The sequence below is a fragment of the Populus nigra genome, chromosome 11 (assembly GCF_951802175.1).
Source record: "Populus nigra chromosome 11, ddPopNigr1.1, whole genome shotgun sequence".
Lineage (NCBI taxonomy): Eukaryota > Viridiplantae > Streptophyta > Magnoliopsida > Malpighiales > Salicaceae > Populus > Populus nigra.
In genome coordinates this window covers 3,733,118-3,755,191 of record NC_084862.1, presented here as the reverse complement: position 1 = coordinate 3,755,191, position 22,074 = coordinate 3,733,118, and the positions used below count along the sequence as shown (strand labels likewise).

At 32.7% G+C, this 22,074-nt stretch overlaps 2 protein-coding genes across 2 annotated transcripts; both read right to left on the bottom strand.

Moving 5' to 3' along the window:
• Nucleotides 1–1,236: 1,236 nt before the first annotated feature.
• Nucleotides 1,237–3,150, bottom strand: LOC133668664 (beta-amyrin 28-monooxygenase-like). Its single transcript, XM_062088616.1, has 3 exons — nucleotides 2,208–3,150; nucleotides 1,660–1,847; nucleotides 1,237–1,536 (listed from the first exon to the last, which is right to left on the bottom strand). The coding sequence occupies exons 1-3, from the start codon at nucleotides 3,148–3,150 to the stop codon at nucleotides 1,237–1,239; spliced, it is 1,431 nt and encodes a 476-aa protein (XP_061944600.1).
• Nucleotides 3,151–8,672: 5,522 nt separating this feature from the next.
• Nucleotides 8,673–21,271, bottom strand: LOC133706333 (DNA mismatch repair protein MLH1). Its single transcript, XM_062131842.1, has 16 exons — nucleotides 20,932–21,271; nucleotides 20,672–20,844; nucleotides 20,445–20,517; nucleotides 19,915–20,049; nucleotides 19,594–19,804; nucleotides 18,996–19,144; nucleotides 16,140–16,238; nucleotides 15,400–15,475; nucleotides 15,164–15,299; nucleotides 14,367–14,461; nucleotides 14,164–14,272; nucleotides 13,456–13,621; nucleotides 12,568–12,729; nucleotides 11,877–12,048; nucleotides 9,953–10,110; nucleotides 8,673–9,162 (listed from the first exon to the last, which is right to left on the bottom strand). Exons 1-16 carry the CDS (start codon nucleotides 21,214–21,216, stop codon nucleotides 9,118–9,120), a joined length of 2,244 nt encoding a protein of 747 aa, XP_061987826.1. The 5' UTR covers nucleotides 21,217–21,271; the 3' UTR covers nucleotides 8,673–9,117.
• Between the last annotated feature and the right edge of the window lie 803 nt (nucleotides 21,272–22,074).

The following is a 22,074-nucleotide window of genomic DNA, read 5'->3' as shown; positions in this document are numbered from 1 at the left end:
TTCAATTACACCCTTGATTTGATTAATTAAATCAATCCAAAGTTTAATTAAGTTCACAACCTTTCAATTTGTCTTGACCTAAATTTCAATTTTTTTCTTCATTTATTTCATTTTAAAAAAAATTATCATTAATTATTTTTATTTTTTAATCTTTTGTCATCATTTTTTTTTATTATCACTTTTCAGGAAATACAGTAAACAAAAAGAATAAAAAGGTCAAAATTAGGTTATGACAGGTCTGTTTATAGTTTTAAAAAAATCTTTCTTGGTAAAGAGGTTCTTATTTTATCAGGTTAAAACCTAAATGTTCTAGGACCCAAATTAGCATCGCAATTATTTTCCTAGATACAACTAATTCCTAACGCTTAAACAAATTAATTTTTGTAATATTTTTGAGAATTTAGCCAAATTTTAAAGAATAATCATAAATTGATTACAATATTTACTTATTTTTTAAAAATGATAATTTTTTTTAATTTTTTAGAAAGTATGCATGAATTTGTTTTTAGAATTTGACAGTATGGAATTAAAACATTAGGGTTTACAAATAATAAAAATTAAAAATTAAAAAAAAATTAAAATTAAAAATTAAAATTTGCAAAATGATCATTCCAAAAGTTGGAAACGGGTTAGAAAGACTGCTAGGAACTCAGGAAGCATAAATTGAAAGACTCTAGGCTAAATAAATAGTGGTGGCATGTCTGTTCTAAGCGTCGCCGCTTCTGGTAGCGCGTGAACCCACAAGACGTCACCGGTGAAGTGAAAAATAAATGGATCAAGTAGATCACCTCTTTCTCTTCATGTCTGTATCGACAGTGTCATATACCATCACCTTTAAAGTAAAGAAAAATACACAAATAATTGATTTTTTTTTACTGATATATTTCACGATCAATTTTTCTCAATTTTTTTCTTTCCCTTTTTGATGATAATTTAAAGAGGTGATAATTTAAATGATTTCTCTCAAGTTTTAACATTTAAATTAAGTTTAAATGAAATAAAATCGAGAATCTGAAAAATATTATTTATTTGTAAACAATTGAATAGACATCATCGGACCACCCGGCAACGGTGACCAGGCAACCATTATTACAATAAAGTTGAAGCAACATGAAAATAGAAACATCATTTTGAAAGTAAAAGTGAAACAAATAGCACATAACACAACTAATGATGGGACAACCTTAAACTATTCATAAGGTTCACATCATGTATAGTTTGCTAAATGCATGGAGCTTAACTGTTAATAATCTCCAGATGAATCAACAAGCCATTTTCTGGAGTAGGTGTTGGATTGTAAATGATCTTTTCATCAGGATTTACTTTCCTCCATTTGAACTTAGTCACCACATTATGCATGAAAACCAGTGTTGCTAGCCGAGCATACTCTTTTCCGGGACACATTCGAGGTCCTCCACCGAAAGGAACAAAGCTGTACGGTGCCGGGCCCCTCCCCTCAAATCTTGAAGGATCAAATTTTTCTGGATCTGGAAAATACTTAGGATTTCTGTTCGTGGAATATGTTGTCCAAAAAGTCTGCACGTAGGAAACTTTGTATAGATTAATACTAATAATTATTAGCTCATAATCATAAGATAATAAATTTAATTTTAGTTGTTGAGTTTCTTGGCTGACTGACTAAGAAATCTGGATATGTACCTTCCATCCTTTTGGAATTGTAAAACCTGCGTACGTGAAGTCTGTGATTGCCTCTCTAAATGTTCCTGGAACGGGAGGAGAGAGCCGCATTGCTTCACAAGCCACGCACCAAGAATACTTCATCTTCTTAACATCATCCCAGTTCAATAACTCTCCTGGATTTTTGGATTTGGCAATCTCCATTTGTTCTATTAACCAAGACAAAATCTCAGTCAAATGACGTGAAAAACATGTATGGTAATAGTATGTTGTGTGTGGTCTGGGAGTGATCTTTTTGTCAGCAGATCTTGGGTGATCCATATTGTACTTTTAAGTTTTAATTCTTAACCATTAATAACATAATTATCACACACAAAAAACAGTATGTTATGTGTGCATCTCCAATTCTCGATTAAAGAATTAATATAAAATTATTTTTCTAGTTGAAATGTTTTATGATATAGTATTAGTTAAAATCCAGGGAAGTTATAATTCTACCATCCTTAATATTATAAATTTCAAATACAAAGAAAAAACCTAAGAATGTTTCAAACTTATTCGAGACATACCATGGAGGACACCCTCGTAGACTTGGGGATACTCAGCAAGATAGTTCAGAATGCATGTGAGTGCAGTGCTCATTGTATCATGGCTGGCGACAAGCAAACCGATTATCTTGTTAGCAATCTGTTTTTCATCATTTGTTTCGCCATTCTCATATGATGCCAGGAGCAGGCGAGTTAACAAATCAATACTATTCAGCTCTTTGTTCTTCAAAAGCTCTCTTTTCCTCTGCCTGATGATTGCTAGAAGCTCCTCCCGAGCAATTTTGCCTCCTTCGACACCACGACTGAAAGCCGTACCAGGAATTTTAATAGGAATTGATATTAGGCCAGCTACAATTTGCGTGAAAGGATTTGACAATCTTGTTAGTTGCTCAGGATCTATCAAGTTCATAAACACTTTGCAAGCTGAAGCAAATGTGTACTTCTTTGATAGTGAAAACACCTGCACTTGCTTATGTGGAGACCAATCCGTCTCCAATTGTTCCTTGGCCATGGAGTCCATGACAGGGATGTAATCTTGCAGAGCATCTGGCTTGAGAAACTCAGGCAGGACACTTCGCATTTTATTGCAGACTTCTACAGTGTTTTCTTGATTCTCAGGGAAGAACCAAACTTTAGCCATTGAGGGTGGCCACCATGAAGTAACATACTTGTTGTGGCTGGTGAACAAAAACTTGTTCCCTGAGGCACCACAAAATACAACAATTTTCTCCCCAAACAAAGAGGTTTTGAACACCTCAGGGGAGTATTTGCACATCCTATCGATGACAAACTTCTCAGGGCACCCCCGTCGGTGATTCATTGCAAACTCCAAAGTTTCTCCTATGATGGGCCATCCCGTGTTGCCGGGTGGAAGCCTAAATCCTGAAAGTTTTCTCCTACGAAAGAAAAGGATAAAAACAAGGGAAAGACCGAGAATGGCAAGGTGAAGGAAAGTTAAAACCATGTCTCTCTACTAAACGAGCTAGTTAACACAATGAACTAGAGAGAAAGCGAGACGGGCAAGCATTGGCGTAGTCATCAGCATGGATTTATACAAGTTTGAACCGGCATTCAACATTAACAATTTGTTAATGAAAAATTAAAAAAACCATAAAATCAGTCCTAAGCCTTTAAATTTGTTCTATTGACTTCTATTTGCTTACTGTGCTTTTATTTTATTATTTGTTCTACTTGCTATGAGAAATTAATCACATTCACATTGCCAATCTAAGACTAATTTGCCACAAAGAAAAGACATCAAGTAGGGTTAGTTACAAAAATATCCCTCATTCGTATAGTTATTATTAGGTTATTTCCCGAGCAATAGTTGCAACTTTGAACAAAAAAATTTTGAACGAGATAATATTTTTTGTAGAAATATTTTTGATATTGTAATTAAAATCGATATTACGAATCAAACTTGAAAATTTTTTACTTAATTTTTTGTTTAGCTCGGATTTTAAAATAAATTGTGTCAGACTTATCCCAACATGACCTTGTCAACTTGATAAATTTAAAGAAAAAAATAAGAAAGTTAGATTAATTCTATTCAACCCGCTAAACTTGTAATCTAAGTTATGGATTCCAGCAGGTTGAATTAATTTTTTATTTTATTATATAATAAAAAATATAAAAATTAATTTTCAATCAACCAAATAGTAAATTATAAAATTCAATAAAATTCAATATTAAATAAAAAAATAAAAAAACAAAGAGCTAATCAAAAAAGAGTTTAGATTCACGCGTCTGAATGGCCCAGCATGGCTAGGCAAATCATCCATTATATATTTTTTTCACTATTTGACCATTAAAATTCTACAACTAATAAATCTTTAAATTCTTGAGCTATCGCAAATGTGTATAACAGATTAATTTGCTCAGAGATTTGAATGGAAAGTCGACTTGATATTAATAATAAAATCGATAGATGAAGTATATAGACAAAATAGAAACATTGATGATGACTCAATGTGAAAAGGGTATTTTTGAAATTAACTCAGAATAAAAACTATAAGGCATCAGGTTTACTGTAGATCAAGAGTGAAATTACCATGGATTTTGCTCTTAACTATAAGGGTAGAATGATATTTTCGAGGCCAAAATTCATTAAAGATTTGGACAGAGCAATAATGTCCTTGTAATTTTATTTAGCATGGTGTGATTATTTCATTACCCTTATAAGCAAAATTTTCTAAACATGGGAATGAGAGCTTTATTGTCTTTTTTTTGTTTTTTAAAAACAATTAAAGTACTAATTTAATCTTTCCAATAAACAAAATAAAATATCATTCTAGAGTTTTTCTATCTTTGAATAAATTTTAACAAAAATAAATTATTTCATTGCCCTTAAAATTTAAAAACCTTTGCGCCTTTGGTTTAGAAGTACTTCTGTTTTTTATATTTTGTAATTATCGAGTTTTATTAAGGGTAATAGTGTTATTTGATAAATAATTAAATTAAAAAAAAATAAAGGTGCGTGTACAATGCCCACAAGGTTTGGACAACTCGTGCCTGGTGGTCGAAACCTTACTTCTCGAAACCTTACTTCTAAGGCAGCGACTGAAGCATCCTGGTGTTCCCTTCATGCATAGGTGGCACATGTTGTATAATAATCTAAAATTTAATAGGTTATGAATTTGAGAGTTTAACTCAGGTTTATGAGGTTTACTTGAGTTTTTCTTTTATTTTTTAATTTTTTTTGTTTCATCCTACAAAACACTTTTGTCTTTTGTATTCACTTTATATGGGATTTTGAAGTAATTTAAAAATAACATGGGTTGCCTTGACTTTTTTTTCAATCTTTGTTAAATTTAGATTTTTTTAAAGGAATTTAATTAATTAATTTCATCCTCCAATATTTAATCCTTCAGGTGTTGAGCTTCTGGGTCGAGACCAAGTTTAGAATTTAATGGATTGTGGGTTTAACAAATTAACCTTAGTCTAGAAGGTTCACCCATGCTAGCTTTTTTCTTTCCTTTGTTTTTCTATCTTATCCTCTATCATTTTTTTTATTCACTTTCTATGAGATTTTCATGTCATTATGATAATAACACGAGTTGCCTCGAGTTTTTTCAGCCTTTGTTAAATTTAACTTTTTAAAATAAAAAAATTATTAATTAGATTAAATTTATTAATTTTTTTTATTTTAAATTGTTAATTAAATTTATTGATTTTTTCCTTCAACATTAAATTGGTAAAATGTCGAGCTTCTTGATTAATCACATATTTAGAATTTAACAAATCATCATGTATAGATTTTATTTTTGCTTCTTTTAAAATATTAATATTACATGAGCTTTTATTATATTGAAAAAAAAACAGCAGCAGAGCACAAACCATCTAACTAGTGAAAAATTTAAAACCCAAGAAAGTCCATGGCCATGTTGACAAAATAAAATAAAAGAGCAATAAAATAAAATAATGGGTTCCTTGTGTTTCTGCACCAAGCGACCACCCAATTACATCAATGGATGTATAAGTAAATTATATTGCATGCATAAAATACAATATATATATTCTTTTGTTGTTTAACTTCTCTCAAATTAATTAAGAATGATACATCATGCTTGTATCCAAACCATCAATTTCGAAATCAATATTTTAAGTAATAGAATATTGTTATCACTCAAGCCAACTCTACTTTAACTGGTTGTATGTTTTGAACAACTTGAAAACGCAAAAAAATTATTTTGAAATTAAATGTCAGGTTTACTCAAATTTCTCTAGTTGGAAGAGCTAATTTGACCAAGATTAACTAAAGCATTTGCATAATTCTTAAGGGTATAATTTAATTAGTTAGGTTTTGAATTTGTTTTTAAAAAATTACCAGTTTAAGTACTACGAATATTAGAGCCATTAGAAACCTACATGATCATTAATTTTAGGATCTCGAGAAATTAATCGAGATAAAAAAAAATAAAGCATTCCCATGGCTAAAAATTAATAGTACATGATCAGCATATGATTTTCATCCTACTTAAAACCTCGAATTGATTAAAACTCATCCTCGTTATATATACCATTATATTTGGAGGCTTGACCAGATATTTCTTTTTTTGATTGGATTGCAACCTAATCTTTGGATCCAAAGGAAAACATGATAACTCTGTGTGTGTGTTTTTCAAGGAATGAAATTAATGATCAAACAGGCCAAGCCAGTTGTTAAGATAAATGCCCTTAGCAATGAGTAAAAAATAGAGATTGAGGAGGAGGAGAAGAGAAAGAGACTTCTGCAGCTTATTACACACAGAGTTAAATTCTTTATCACTTGCCTCACATGTTTTCCACATATTATTATGTATACCTGAAGATGACTATCTTCCTCTGCAACTAACTACTCCCTAACTGCGACCTTGCTTCATGAGCTTCCCGTCCAATATAGCTACAGGAGTGATCCTCACCTTTCCTCCTCCATCCACTGATGGCAAAGCTGTTGAAGTTACTACATTTTCACCAAGTTTCTTCTGTAGCAATGAAACTTGAAAAACTGGGTGTATCACAGCTCTTTCTAGTAATCCCAGTTTATATATATGCAACTAAACCAAGATCTAATTATAGGGACCATAGAACCATGGATTGAGTTTAAAATGCTCTCTTAATGTTATGCTGGGCTACTTGTATGGTTGAAGTTTCAAGTAAACATAATCACCTTCCCGGAATTCCCTACAGTTTTTCAAGTTTCATTGCTACAGAAGAAACTTGGTGAAAATGTAGTAACTTCAACAGCTTTGCCATCAGTGGATGGAGGAGGAAAGGTGAGGATCACTCCTGTAGCTATATGGTTGAAGTTTCAAGTAAACATAATCACCTTCCCGGAATTCCCTATCAGTTTTGTTCTTACTGCCATCTACTTCTTCCTATGTATAGCTCTCCTCAATTGGTTCTGTAAGAAATGATCCATAATGGCCCAGAAATTTTCTTTACATTTAAAACACTTCATTGATTCATAATCATGGAAACGAGAAAACAATTTTCTTTCTTTTTGTTTTACATAACTTGTTTCTTACCCTTCCATTCTGATTTACCAGTTGACATTCTTGTGTCCTTGTTAGTTTACTAGCCATGCTCATCATTATACAGAACCATTTCATTTCAATAATATATTTCGTTATTTATCAAAATTTCCAGAGCATCTTCCTGCTACACCGGTCACTATCTAAAAATTTCAATCATAGTTTTTTATGTAAATAATATTTTTTTTATTTTTTAAAAATTATTTTTAATATTAACACATTAAAATAATTTGAAAACACTAAAATTATATTAATTTAAAATAAAAAAAAAATTAAAATTTTTAAACACTAAAGTAATAGTTCCTCCGGTTGCCTACACCAGTCAAAATCATTCTCTCTCTTCCTCTCCTTGACAAGTGTCTCCTCTATAAAGCTCTAGAGATTAGAGCTTGAGAATTGAAATATTAAAAAAAACTAAAATTAAAAGGAATAAAAATGAAAAACAACTAGAAGTGCTATATTATAGATTTCTACGCCTCATGAACAGTCCCAAAGTGCAGAGTATCTGTATATAAACAAATAGAAGCATATTTGTTTCAAGGCACACAACGATGCGGAATATACAGTCTGTTTTGATTTGAAATACAAGCACATTAAGCTACCACTTGCTTTCAACCAAAAGCTAAGCCTTTTATTATAGAGTCCAATAAAAAAATACAGTGTTTGTATGGATTATCATGGGGAATACTATACATTAAAATAAAATAAAATAAAAACAGAGAGAAGAAAATTACAATTTATTGTAAACAGGGAGTGTGGAAATCATGCCAAAATCTTTATTATACAACAAACTAATAATAATGATTTTATAATACACAGTAAGAAAATCTTAGAATTCGATATGTAGATTGTGTGATACACACAAACACACACACCCCCCCCCCCCCCCCCAAATTAACAAGAAGTCAATGACTAAATCACAACATTTTTGACAATTTGATTAAAATAGAATACAAAGAACGAATTTTTAGTAGCGGCAATTTGTAGTTTTCTCTTCCTTCTTTAGCAGTTTTCTCATCTACTTGACATGAATGTAACAAGTCAAGTAGATGAGCTGGCCTTTAGCAGTTTTGATGTGGAAAGTTTTTGTAAATTAAGGAGGCATCCAGGTCTCAAGGAGCATCTTCCCATTTCCTTCAACTTTTCTATCATCTTGTCCCTTTCCGGGGGTAATTTTTACATTGTCTAACTTAAATGGTGAGAGAAAGTTATATTAAGAAGTTTATTTTTGACATTAATACATTAAAACAATCCAAAAACCTAAAAAAAAAACAAATTTAACAGAAGAAAAACAAATTTTTAAGAACTGAAGATTTCACCCCGTCAAAGTTGAAGGAGTAATAGAACTTGATTAAAGCTACAAGTTAGCTGATCATGGAACTTGGTTTTGACTTTAGGTTAAAATTTAATAAAATTCTCTTTGTAAACCTCTCATAACAATTAGTTAAGTATCATATCATTTTCTGCAACCATGTAGATCGGAGTCTGAGTCTTTATATCCATTCCTATAATTAAAATAATAGTATTCAGCAGTGGGACTAACCTAATTTTTCCAGCATCAAAACTACAGCCTACAGAGAAAAAAGCTGGAAAAGCATAGAGACAGAGAGAGGAGGCCTGCCCTAAACTAACAACTCCTAAAATATGAAAGAACTAAGCTTCAACCAACAGGCCTGGGAGAGACCATATTGTGGTGGATTCATTACGAAATTCTTTCTTTACAACACATAATACCATTAGTTGATCTACGAGCAACATGCAAAATCTCCAGGATTCCTTTTTTCTACAGATCATAGAGACATCATATATAGAAAGATAGAACCAGTCCACCAAAATTTCCCAGTGTACCTTGCAGTCCAGCAACAAAAGAACAGCTCCAGTCTGTCGGGATTCTGTCGATAAGTCTGAAGTGAATTCATTTAGCATCTCTCAAATATCTTGTAAAGCTTCTCCAATGAAGCTACCTGTGCAAAGCAAGGATCATAAATCAGCCTTGCAAACATATGCAGCATAGTGTAAAATCCCTAACAGAAAATTATAGCATAAAAGATAATCAATGGCAGCACTGATACTGGAAAAATAGAAAGGAGCGTTTTTGAAAGGAACTGATCATACATGTGAAGCAAGTAAAGCCACCATTTAGATGTAGCTAAGCAAAATGGACCACATGAGATTTTCATCATTTACTTGAAAACTGACAACAACATTAGGATGGCTGTCAGCCAACACCAACAGTGAGTGCTTTCTTGGGCATCAGGAAGACCCAAGAAATGATTAATGAAATAAGATGGAGGGCTAAAGTTATCTAACTTGAATAAACTATGAAACACCCTAAGCAGGAACTCCCAAAATTGTTAATTCCACAAGAACCTGTAAGCCTCTATAACTTAACAGAGGTTCCACCATTGAAGGGAACTCTGCTCAAGTTTGAACCAGAAAAGGGATTTCTAAAGTTTTTAAATAAAAAAATTTCACTTGTAAATTATTAGCACAGAGTATGATCAACCATCCCTCCACTCTCCCACCACCTCCACAAAGACCAACATTTGTCCGCTGTTAATTGTGTCAGCCACCACTGGCCAAGCAACAGCCACTAGTAACCACAAATTGCCTTTTCAAAATAAAAATAAAAAGTCAAAACCAGGTCATCTTGCAAGTTCCATTTGGAATGAAACTGAAAATCAAAAGCAACAAGCAAAAGCAAAAATAAAAATAAAAACTGAATGGCATACTATCAGGCCCCTGTATTCTTACCTGAACAAATGTCCCATTTGTAGCCATTGAAGTTGGTGGCTTTAAAAAGAGTCTCATGGAAGGAAACAATACATGCTGTATTGACCATTCACGCTGGGCCCATGCAGTCTCTGCCTCAGACAGCAATTCATGCTCAAGTTCATCCTCCGTTTCAACATCTGTAAAAGTTCAAATCTTAAAATGCTTGCCGATCTCTAAGTAGAAACTACAAAGAGGAATGATCATTTCTTAGACAATGGAGCTTTCTATATGTGTTTCCTCTCCTTGAAGAATAGTGGCGGGTATAACTCAAATCAACTAAGCCTCATGTCCAATGTAGTTGGGGGGGTGAGCAGTGTTTTAAACAATATAAATCCAGAGCATAGTCATTTACAGGTATTCAGTGACTAGCAAGTTGGTTGACCTTGGTGAAATGTGCATGCCAAAAACTTTTATCAGGTAACATCATCAATTAGCTAGCAAGAAATGCAAGCAATTCAAGAACACAAACAGCTAAGTTCGTACTACAAAACAATGAACCAGGCTAGTAAGAACTCCCAACATTACTTCTTCAAGAAGAAACCTAGCTGATCCTTTTGCCCCCACCTGATTGAGCCCAGCATTCAATTGCTTTTTTCAACAAGTCTGCATTTTGGTTTGATCCTATATTCAAGCTTCAGAGCTTCAAGATAAATTCATTTCTATGCTTCCATTGATCCTGAAATTGGTTACTTGGGAAGCAAAGAGATGAAGATGGAAATAGGCAATTTTGGAAAGACTATTGCTTTTATGTCATTACTTTCACCAGATACTCCAGGTAGTGATCTCAGGTAGCAAGGATTTAACAATCATCGCTGTTACATGAATGTTTTACAGAAAGATGGAACAAGGTTGGAAAATAAAAGTGGTCAGATAAAACTGGAAAACATCACGGGGCATTTGCTAGTGTTTTTCATGAGAAGATTGATTGAGAGAAAAAAATTCATTAATCAATGGTCTTCGAGACTAAAAATGAAATTGCTCTTTCTGTCAAATAACAGAATTGGTTAACCAGATAAGGCACAAGAGGGCACCTGAACGATGATCTTAAAACAGAAAACCATGCTGTTTATATGTTTTAACTTTAGACAATTATACAAGGCCGTGATCTAAGTTCGAAATCACTACCATTAAATGTTTTTACAAAAGAAACACATGATTTTGGAAATCATTCTAAATAAACAAACAGGAATATTGAGGCTACTAGAATGTTCCATGTGCAGAATGGAGACAGAAAATTATGAAATAAATATCCTCAGGGCTATTGCCACGTCTACCAAATCTAAAAGAATCAGTTAACTAAGTACCCCTCAGGAGCACAAACCAGCAAAGTGTTGTGCCCAAAACCACATAGGTGATCAAGTGAAATCAAGCAAATGCCACAGCAAAGATTTCGTTCAACTTCCCCTCTTTAGAAATATATTATTTTTGCAAGAAGGGAAGAATATTTCATATTTAAAAACAGATTATAACATGAAATTTAAAGCTTTGCACCTACAACAATTAAATGATGAACTGCAGTATAGGAAGACATAGCACATTTTAAAAGGAACAAAAAAAGTGTCTTGTAATTTCATTTCTCCATACATCATTGTATAAAACTTCATGACAGTACCCAAAAGTTGTGGAATTATTTAATGATTTTTGCCATTAGCAGAGCAGTCATCACTAATTAACATATCTGATAAATTATGAAAAGCATTGTATTCTCGCAAATCCTACCTGAAGAACATATACTTGTTTTGCAGCTCCTATTATGGCTACACAGAAGTTGTGATGCTAAAGTATTAAGAAGTTCATAGTTTACCCTCAAAAGCCACAATTACCATAAAAAAAAAAAAAAAAACTATACTGTCACAGGTGTCAAACACAAAACAATGCATGAAATTCCAAACAGCAGATGTACCTATGTCAGTTGCTTTTTCTTTATCATCAGGATTCTTTTCAGGTTTCCTTCTTCTGTAAAATTGTAAACCATCACCTGAGGGACTGGGCAATAGAGGAGGATGCATGGCATAGAAGTTCCCAACAGCAGCTGCAATTGTTTGAAAGCAATTCTTTTCATCCTCCCAATCAACCTACAAAAAGAGTTGAAAATCAAATATATGAACAAAATGGCATACTTACATAAGAGATTGATGGTTTGAATCTATATGCTTGCCAACTGTTTAGGAACTTCCCACATTTTACATCAGGATGAGATTCTACAGAAAATGGGCTATTTCAAATTTTGGCATTACAACAGATAAAGTGAAAGAAATAGAAAGAACAAAAAAGCTTCCTCACATAGAACAACAAGCATCAAATGTGCAATTCATTTATCATCAAAGTATTTCTATCATGGATAATTTTGTTGAAATTAGAGGTGCAAGAAAATTTAAAAGAAATTTTTTTTTTTTTTGAAAAATTTTAGAATACTGAAGAGCAAGCAAATAGTAAAACGTGCTATATACTACTTATACTTATTATCAAAGCATTCAACAAAGGAATAACAACAAAACAAAGAGAACAAAAAAACAATTCAATTGAGAGACTCAACTCTCATCTAATAGAATTTAAATATCAAAGAAGTGAAGTTTCAGGGATCTCAAACCTACATCATTTCCCAAACTAAGTACAAATTCAGGAATCCGATCCATGTCAGGTGTATATTGGTCAAGTATGACAGGAAGCCGAGACAAATTCCCATGTGAGTCAATGTATATGCAGAAATACTCCTCTAGCAGTTCTGCCTTATCCTTTAGCAGTTCAGTGTTCATCTGAAGAAAATCAAACGTACATGATAATGAAAAGATACTGTTAATGGCAGTCATATTTTTGGCACAATAAGAAAACAGAAGCTTGCTCCTTCAGCTACAGTAATAAGAAGCCTTTGACTGTGTTGAAAATAAAGCTCTAGAAATTAGCAGAAAAGGCTACCAATAAAGTCAAAACTTAGAACCTCAAGAAAAAGAAAGGTAAAATGAGGAACGGACATATATTTAAGAACCCATGTTCATTATTGAGATAAAAAAAAACTTTAAAGTAATAACATGAATGTGATATCATCAGTTGCTCTAGATCTACATGAGAATGAAAAGATATTGTTAATGACAGTCATGTATTTCCCTTTATGAAAAAAGTATATACCTCTGCTTTATGACTTTTTTAACTGTGACATGTAAATCAACTCGAATTTATTTTTAAGTCACGAAAGATTGCTCAAGCAAAGTAAAAATTCATTTTGAGACCATCTAAACGTGCATGCTTGTATCAAAACTAAAAATTATAAAAAGAGTGCATATTTGAACAACAAAAACAACAGTTCAAAAGAAGTAAAGCAAATTCTAGCTCATCCACACATCAGAATGTTTTGTTCGAATTCCAATAGGAAATATACTACCCATCAATTGTTAGAATGATATCTCATAAGGTTCAATAAATTTGTTATACAGAACTTTAATGGTAATTTAATGAAGCTATCAACATAAAAGAATAGAAGTTACTTCTGCAATCTTCTCTCTCAAGTCTTCATTTTCATTGGATTCTAGATCCAAGTCTTCTTCCTTCAATGCCAACATAATGAGCAATCTAAGAGGGGCTGGATCACTCAGTTGTATGACATTGAAATGAGCAAATCGTCGTAGAACTTGCTGATACATGAGCTCTTTGCTGTAAATGCATAGAAACAGAACTAATCATTCAGTCAGTGGAGGAAGAATATCATATAGGTTCCTAGTGGCTTGGCCCATTTCTTAAAGCTGATGTAATAGGCTTGGTTGAACGCCTCTTGTTGTTTTTGGACTGGACCAATTAAGCTAAAAAAAAAATGGGAAAAAAAGAAGAAAGAAAAATAAAGCTGTTGTGGATGTACTTCCAAAACCAACTTAGAACAACTATACAAGAAATAAATGTAAGGAATTGTTATTTATCCAGAATAGTTATGAAGAAGCTGTTGGTGAAAGGAATGGGGAAGGGAGAACATACATGCATGTATACATCAAGTTAAATAGGCATATTCTTCCAAGCAAGCAACTTCCTAGGATCATTTTATTTTGGAAGCAATGCTGAATGCATCTTCAATCTTCATTACATAAAAAAGTCATTCATGCATAAAGTGGCCATGCTAAGAAGTTGACAATACAATACTGGGCAACTATATTTGTTATAAACAGATAATTAATGCAAAATTTCAGTCAGCATAGAATTGTTACCTTAAGTTCACTACATTTGCAAGATACAGCTGCGTTTTATACTGAAGCAATGCAAAAACATCATCTGCCATTCCAATATATGTGCAGTTTCTGACAATATCCAGCAGACCTACAGTAACATACATCAGAAGAAGTATCTGATACATTGTATCTTATGGAAGGATTTCTCTTTCCAAAGCATGATAAATATGGTCAAATGCTACCTGAATGACAGTTTCCATCAATATCATTAACAAGCTCCTGAACAGACGAAATATCTGCACTTTCCTTAGGGTTTCTTCTTTGTCTAACTGAAGACCTGCAGTTGTAGAATTTAAAGAAATCAGGTAACTGGTTATGTGTATAAAAATCATTCAACTCGCAATTTTATTATTGTGATTGTTGAAATTGAACTCCAACTTTTAGCGGAAAGCAATTGCCTATTCACATGAAGAATAAAAAATAGAAAGGGAGCATGCAAACTGATAGAGAACCAATTTAACACAAGTAGTCTATAGTATTCTATATAAATTTCTAGCCTTCTATCATCCCATACTATCACATTTATAGAGTTCTGTAGTTTTGTGCTCTCTTCTCCGTGAGGTCTGAATATCAAATGGTCATTGAACTCTCATCTAGCTTCTTATGTTTTTTACATTACAAAGTTTTGATCATTAAAAAATATTTAGATGGATTAAAATTGAGCTACAAACAACAAAAATTTTCACATGAAAAATTTTTTTCAGTAAAATACTACGGTGTTGCCTTCCCAAAAAAAAGGCATTTAATGAACTACTCCAATTAATATAGGATATTTTGCTAAAAGTTGCACTTAATGCCAGTTATCAGTCAGGGCTAATTGACTAAAGATGCCTAAAATGTGCAAAAAAGAATGCCTTATTTGATAATGAGATATTCAAGAAGCATCAGAACAATCAAGGATGGTTGCACTTAAAGCCACTTAGAAGGGTTAATTGACTCACATTGGTCACATAAAACGACAACTGATTAAGGAACCTACCTCACAGCTGCCAAGCTAGAATTCCCTTCAAGATTATCAACAGGCCTGGCTTGCAAATAGGCATGCAGCCTTCCAGCAGGATCCGATGCATCAGTTCTTACCATTTTATTCACTGGAACTTTTTGCAATTTTGACCCTGATTATATGCAATAACGTAACAGTATCTTAATAGGCATCGCAGTGACTCTGACAAAATTGAGGCAAACCATAAGATAACCAGTATATTAGCTCCATACCATAAGGCGAGGGTGAGGGGTTAACATTTGAATCCTTTTTTGCACTTAAAGTAACACTTGGAGAGGAATCCAACGTCTACATGCATGAAAAAGAAGATGGAAATAAAGCAAAAAGGATAAACACATTAATATAGAGAACACTAGAAATAGTGTCACACTCACCACAAGTCTAGTAAGAACAGAAAAGAGGAAAGATATACAGTTTAATTCTTGCCCAGTGTTAGGCAGAAATACCCAGTGAACATACAGATAGGCTCCATAAGTAATTTAGAACATTCAGCTCAAACTGTGAAAGCAGAACTTCTTGAACATTATAGTCCAAAGTAAAGCTAAATGCTTAAGACATGAAATGAGTTCAAGTTTCCACTTTATAATCTCGAAAGAGCCCTTTCTATCTTCTAAAACTACATATTACAGGACTTCATGCAGTGTGGTCTTGGTGACTTGATGCACAGGTTTAGTCTAATCCTATAATATACTGCTTATTACCAAGGAATTCAGGCAAATAAGGAAATAATCCAAGATTATATAGTGATTAGAATAGGATGATCCAACAAAATTTGAGTATGAATTTACCAGTTACTATATGTTATCAAAAGAAAGACACTCTAATGGATTTGGTACTTCTTAATTGGATCCAAATTTTGAGGTAATATTAACAGATTGGTCAGAGTTAAAAGAAACAGATAGCTAAGAAATTGTGAAAACATCTAGTTCCAAGCTTCATTACCAAAATGTACCTGTTCTTGAAATGTCCTAGCCTCGTTTGAGTTCCTCAATTTTGATTCAACAGCAGATTGTATCGTGTTAATAATGAATTCCTGGTTCAGAAGGCTTACCTGCATATTAGCACATGATTTCTTTACTGAAAGCAAATTAATATATAGTTTTGGAAGGGGGTAGAATTTAAAGTAAATGAAAAGCTATACACTTCTTTCTGTACCAAATTCATATATGATACAAATACAGTTTTGTATTTTATATTTTTCCTTCTACATTAATAAAACAAAACAACTCATTGGCATTTAGTATAAATGTAAACTGAGCATATAAGGCACACCTAGCCTACCATACCCATGTAAGCTTATGCAAGTAATGAATAAACAATAAGCATATTCCTTTTCTTTTTACCTTCACAAGAACTACCCACCATAAATGTTACTGAAATCTGTCCTATGCATGTATGAGAGAACACCTAAGTTCACTCCCATATGTGCTAAGAAGGCAACTTGAATCCCATATGTGCTAAGAAGGCAACTTGAATCCCATATGTGCTAAGAAGGCAACTTGAATTTCAAAACTTATAGTTACGCTCTCTATGTAGCAAACAACAGCAGCTGAAAAAAGTAAAGAATAGAAGATCACACACATTACTGCATATCTCTCGTCATAGAGAGTCTATCCACCTTTCCATTTTGAGATGTCCCAAAATTGCTGTCCACTGAAAATGTCAAAGCATTAACTATTTGGTTTTTGTGTCATACCCTGATTAAAATCCACTTTCACTCTTAATCTAACTATTTTATCTCTCATTAACTTAGATTTAAATAAAACTCTCCATTCATTGAGCTTTTGAAATATAATTCATGCAAATTTGGGAGTAAATGTCTCATGAATTTTTAGAAAAATTGTTAAGGTAATTGTACTCTTTATAAGGTTATGATATTGTGAGTTCCCAAAGACTTTGTAGCATGTAATGATAAAAAAAATATAACAACAACAACAACAACAATAATAATAATAATTGTGGTTTATGTATTTATTAGAAAAAAAAAATTTGTTTTGTTGTTTAAAGACTTGAACTAACTAATTAGGATATCCAATCTCTCAGCACTAGCCCAACACCAATAGATTTATGCATGCTTGATCCTGAAATACAATAAAAAGGTAACACTAGAAAGTCATGTGAGAATAGATGGCATGGAATCAAATTAATTGTTCTTTGATAATCTGTGTATAAAGTCGAAACTTAGGGACAGAGGGCGTATTGGATTATTCTATATTCTTCACAATCACTCAAGGAACAGGGAATCAGGGCATAGTTAAGACCTAATAAGGCTACATGATAAAGATTAAAATGGAAGGAATCAATTACAAGGTTTATGAATTACTTGAGTTTAAAGTTTGGTATTTTCACTAATTGGAGGATCTAAAATCATCTAATGGCATTTATTTGGCTATACACAATCTCTCGACTAAACCATCCATCTGTGGTCTAAACAGTTGCAAAAAAGTTACATTTCCTAGGAAGCAAAGCAAGACCAACTGTAGCAGACAGATTATCATTAAATGACCAAACAAACAAAGCTAGAACTAATAAGTAAATGAAACATTTAGAACAATGAAGAAATGCAGAATATTTTTTTCTGATTTCAGTACACCTCCTCATGTTGAAACAGAAAATCAAACTAATATAATGGACTGATTTGAAATTTCAGCAAACGAGTTCATAGTCTCCCTTTTAAACTTGCCAATATCTAAAAGATGCTCTCAAATGGATTGGTCAGACAGTAGAAGGAACCAAAAACCATCCCCGCATATGACTTTTTGGCCTTGGATTGCACTTGTACTGGTAAAGGAATGGGAAGACAAATTTTAGGTTCAGATCTAACTAGAAGATGAAAAAATAATCCATTAGTTTGTTGCCAAGCTAATTGATATGTACTTAAATAATACCAAACAAGAACTTTTCAATTGTAGAAAGGTCTTCAAATTATAATGCAAAATCACAAAGGTTTAGAACAGTCTTTAAGTACAACTCTGATCAATGCTAAGGATGAATTTATTTGTCAGATATGAGCCATCACCCTGAACAAAAAAAGGTGAATTTATAGTCTCCCATTTAAACTTGCCAATATCTAAAAGATGCTCTCAAATGGATTGGTCAGACAGTAGAAGGAACCAAAAACCATCCCCGCATATGACTTTTTGGCCTTGGATTGCACTTGTACTGGTAAAGGAATGGGAAGACAAATTTTAGGTTCAGATCTTACTAGAAGACAAAAAAATAATCCATTAGTTTGTTGCCAAGCTAATTGAGATGTACTTAAATAAAACCAAACAAGAACTTTTCAAATGTAGAAAGGTCTTCAAATTATAATGCAAAATCACAAAGGTTTAGAACAGTCTTTAAGTACAACTCTGATCAATACTAAGGATAAATTTATTTGTCAGATATGAGCCATCACCCTGAACCAAAAAAAGGTGAAAAATTGTCAACACAGCAAAGTAGTGAACAAATAAATATAGTTATAGTTAACCCAGCATTGCAGCATGTTTTAATACACATATCGCAATGACCTCTTTATCAGCAACTGTTAACATAAAAACCAAGGCATAGGACATGAGACAAGTAGAGTTCTGTAAAAAATGCCAGGGGAATTTGACACTGCTATGGGATTTTATTTTATTTTTCTGTTTCCCCCTAGGATTCTAATTATGAGTAATTGCAAAATAAAACATTCCACCTGATTTTTACAGAGAACAAGGGATCTGAGGACATTATTTTCCTTTTTCTGCTTTATACTTATCCATATTACTCCCCTCATTGACCAGATTTATTGAATAAAATTATCCATATTCCTGGAAATGCGTACCTCTCTCTTTGTTGGATGCACATTCACATCAACATGCTCAGGTGGCAATACTATTGACATGTATATGAAAGGTTTTGAAGCTTTTGGTAAGGTAGCAGCATAAACAATTTCAATAGCTCTCTTTAAAGCAGTGCATTCCACTAGTCTATCTGTAGCAAACAAAAAAGACCAAGGTAAAAGAAAGTTACAAAAGGAAAATGTGTGAGAACCAAACTATTTTCTTTCTTTCTGTCTTTTCATACTCTTACAGGAAAAGAGAAGGGGGGAAAAAGAGTAAAAGGTATATAACTTCAAATAATTCGCAATTCATCCTATTTTTCTTCTTTCCATAACAATCCACATAAAAGAATTTAGCTTGTGGATTGTACCTGGAAAGTCAAAAGAGTGCTCTAAGTTTAAGACTCTCATGTAGACAGTACCGCTCAATAAAATTAACAGTAATGGTTCCTGAAGTTCAGGAAACCATACAAGAATCACTCTAGTTTTTATGTTATATGTGATAAAAATGTCAGAAGCACAGCCGCTTTTTCTTGATCATGAAAATAGCTCATGAAATGGGGGGAAGGACTTCTTGTTACAATTGTGAAAAAACACATACCATTGATAAAAAGAACCATTGTTGTTTTCTTCGCCACATAATTTGAATTGGAAATGAGTCCATCCATATTAAAAACTGAACTTGAAGGATCACTGTCTGGAACTTCTATTTTCATTAGATTGAGAGCAACAGAAACTCCATAAACAGATCTGATGGAATCAAGCCTTGATGATGTGGTGACTGAGTGGACATCTGCTCTGGATGCTCCATGCTGATTACAATAGAATTAAAAAAAAAATTACCAGAATTGTTCAATAAATATTCAAACCATGCAATTCAATACCGTATGTTAAGCTAAGCTTTGATAATCAAGAGACCAACCTTTCTGCAAGAAAAGCTCACGTTAATATGATGAATCGCAAATCGGCTTAGCAAGTCCACTATTTTGGAATAATCATCTGAAGAATTCTGGAATGTCTTTCTCCTAGCAATCATGTTATAGAACAAGTTTTCTACCTAATAAGACAAGCAACTAGATTATTTAAGACGCAGCAAAATCCAAATTATTTGAGGAGGAAAAATACTTATAAAAAAAAAAAAAAACAACAACAATAATAATATAGAAAATCAGAGATTGTCACTAAAATTTCCAGTAAATTCTAACCTTTTCTCAGCAGGATCAAAATCAACTAGCATTCATTCATTCTCGAGGATTTAACGATTTGATGACATATATCAAAATCCACATCATCTATCAAACAAACTTAACATACAACGGTCTTCTAAATTTTGCACTCATAACGACATCCCCATTTTTTTCTCCCTTCATTTAATTTGTTTTCTATATTGCAAATTTTTATGAATTAAACAAGCAAACCACATATAAAATCAAAAGTCCAATTCACACACACCATTATCTGCGTCCCTTTAACTGCAGCACAAGGCTTAGGCTCATCCTCCATTACCCCATCTCTATATGAAACCCTGAAACAAAAAACAAGAGCAATAACAAAACCCAGATCCTCCATTAAATTATTGATTTTCACTATAAGAAAGTGAAAACAGGTAAAGTTGAAAACTTTTCTCAGAAGCATTTAATCAAACAGTTAAAATGCAAAAAAAAAAATTGTTTGCTTGCCTGTAACCATGCAATTTTCCCGGAGTAATAGTAGTGACAGTCACATGACCTACATAAGTCATGCTGGCCAATGCCTCTCCTCTGAACCCCATTGACTTAATCGACTGTAAATCCTCGTAATTAGTCAGCTTCGACGTCGTATGCCTCTCGCATAATATTGGCAAATCCTCACGCTGCAGAAAATTAAATTACATTAAATTAAAAAAAAAAATTATTGTACCTTTGAAAATTAAAATTTGAGTTTTTTTTTATTTAAGTACGCGAATGCCGTGGCCGTCATCGGAGACTTGAATGAGTTTAAGGCCACCGTCTTTAACAACGACGTTTATAGAGGTAGAGTGCGCGTCGAGGCTGTTTTCTACTAGTTCTTTGATGGCTGAAACAGGGCGTTGAATTACTTCTCCGGCGGCGATTCGGTTGACCACGGACTCATCTAGACGGTGGATTTTTGGTGGTTCTGATGGTGAGTATGGTGTTTTTTCTGTTTTTATTTCCATTAGGTCGGTTTCCGGTGATGTTGGAGGTGAGTGTTCACCGGCTTCCATTTTTGTTTAGAAGAAGAGTGTGAAAATGAGTGTCTCCCCGTATAGTATTGGCGGGTCACGGAGGAGGAAAGAATTACGGTTATTTTCTTATATTTTGATATTTTAATTGCGTGGGAGATTTAGGTCCTTGAATTATGCAGATTGTATCAGATTAATCACTCTACTTTAAAAATATGCAATCCCATCATGTAATACTTTAATTTCAAGACACCCGATGAAATTTACGAGCTCTTTAATAATGGAAATTTTTTCCATTTTTCGCTCCATTTCTAGCTTGCAAATTTTAATAAAAAGTCCGAGAATTGAAAAATATGCGCAAATCATTTTTTTTATTTTTAAGAAAATTCGTTTTGTTGGAAAGTTAACATCTTCTTTAAAAAAATTCTAAGAAATTGACCTGATTGAAAAATCAAAATTATTTGGAAGAAAATCAAATCAAAAAATTGTTTCACGTCAAAAAGATTTAGTGGAACAATATTTTTTTTATATGTTTTTTACATTTATTTTTTATATAAAAAAATATTTTTAATATTAAGTTTATTAAAAATTAAATTTCATAATTTGTTGGAGTTTACTTTCTACAAATTTATCCCAATCTTGTAACTTGAATCATAGGTTTGGTAGGTTGACTTGGATTTTTTTTTGTTTTTTTTAATTGAAGTTTTTTTTCAATTTCATCATTTAATATTAGGTTAATTGGGTTTTAGACATCATAATTTGGTTTGTTTTGCTTTCTTTGAAGTTATTCCGGTTGCGACATAAGCCAGGTTGACTCGATTCGTTTTTTTTTTGTTTTTTTTAATTAATTTTATTTTTCAATTCCATCTTCTAAGATTGAGTCATTTGAGAATTAAGTTT

Excerpts from the sequence above, each read along its gene's own strand:
- LOC133668664 (XM_062088616.1), bottom strand. The coding sequence starts at position 3,150 with ATGGTTTTAACTTTCCTTCACCTTGCCATTCTCGGTCTTTCCCTTGTT. Across the intron at positions 1,848-2,207 it reads CTACGAGGGTGTCCTCCATG|AACAAATGGAGATTGCCAAA; the intron begins GTATGTCTCGAA and ends CTTGGTTAATAG. Across the intron at positions 1,537-1,659 it reads CAATTCCAAAAGGATGGAAG|ACTTTTTGGACAACATATTC; the intron begins GTACATATCCAG and ends TCCTACGTGCAG.
- LOC133706333 (XM_062131842.1), bottom strand. The coding sequence starts at position 21,216 with ATGGAAGCCGGTGAACACTCACCTCCAACATCACCGGAAACCGACCTA. Across the intron at positions 20,050-20,444 it reads TTAAAGGGACGCAGATAATG|GTAGAAAACTTGTTCTATAA; the intron begins GTGTGTGTGAAT and ends TTGTCTTATTAG. Across the intron at positions 14,273-14,366 it reads TGATGGAAACTGTCATTCAG|GTCTGCTGGATATTGTCAGA; the intron begins GTAGCATTTGAC and ends ATGTTACTGTAG.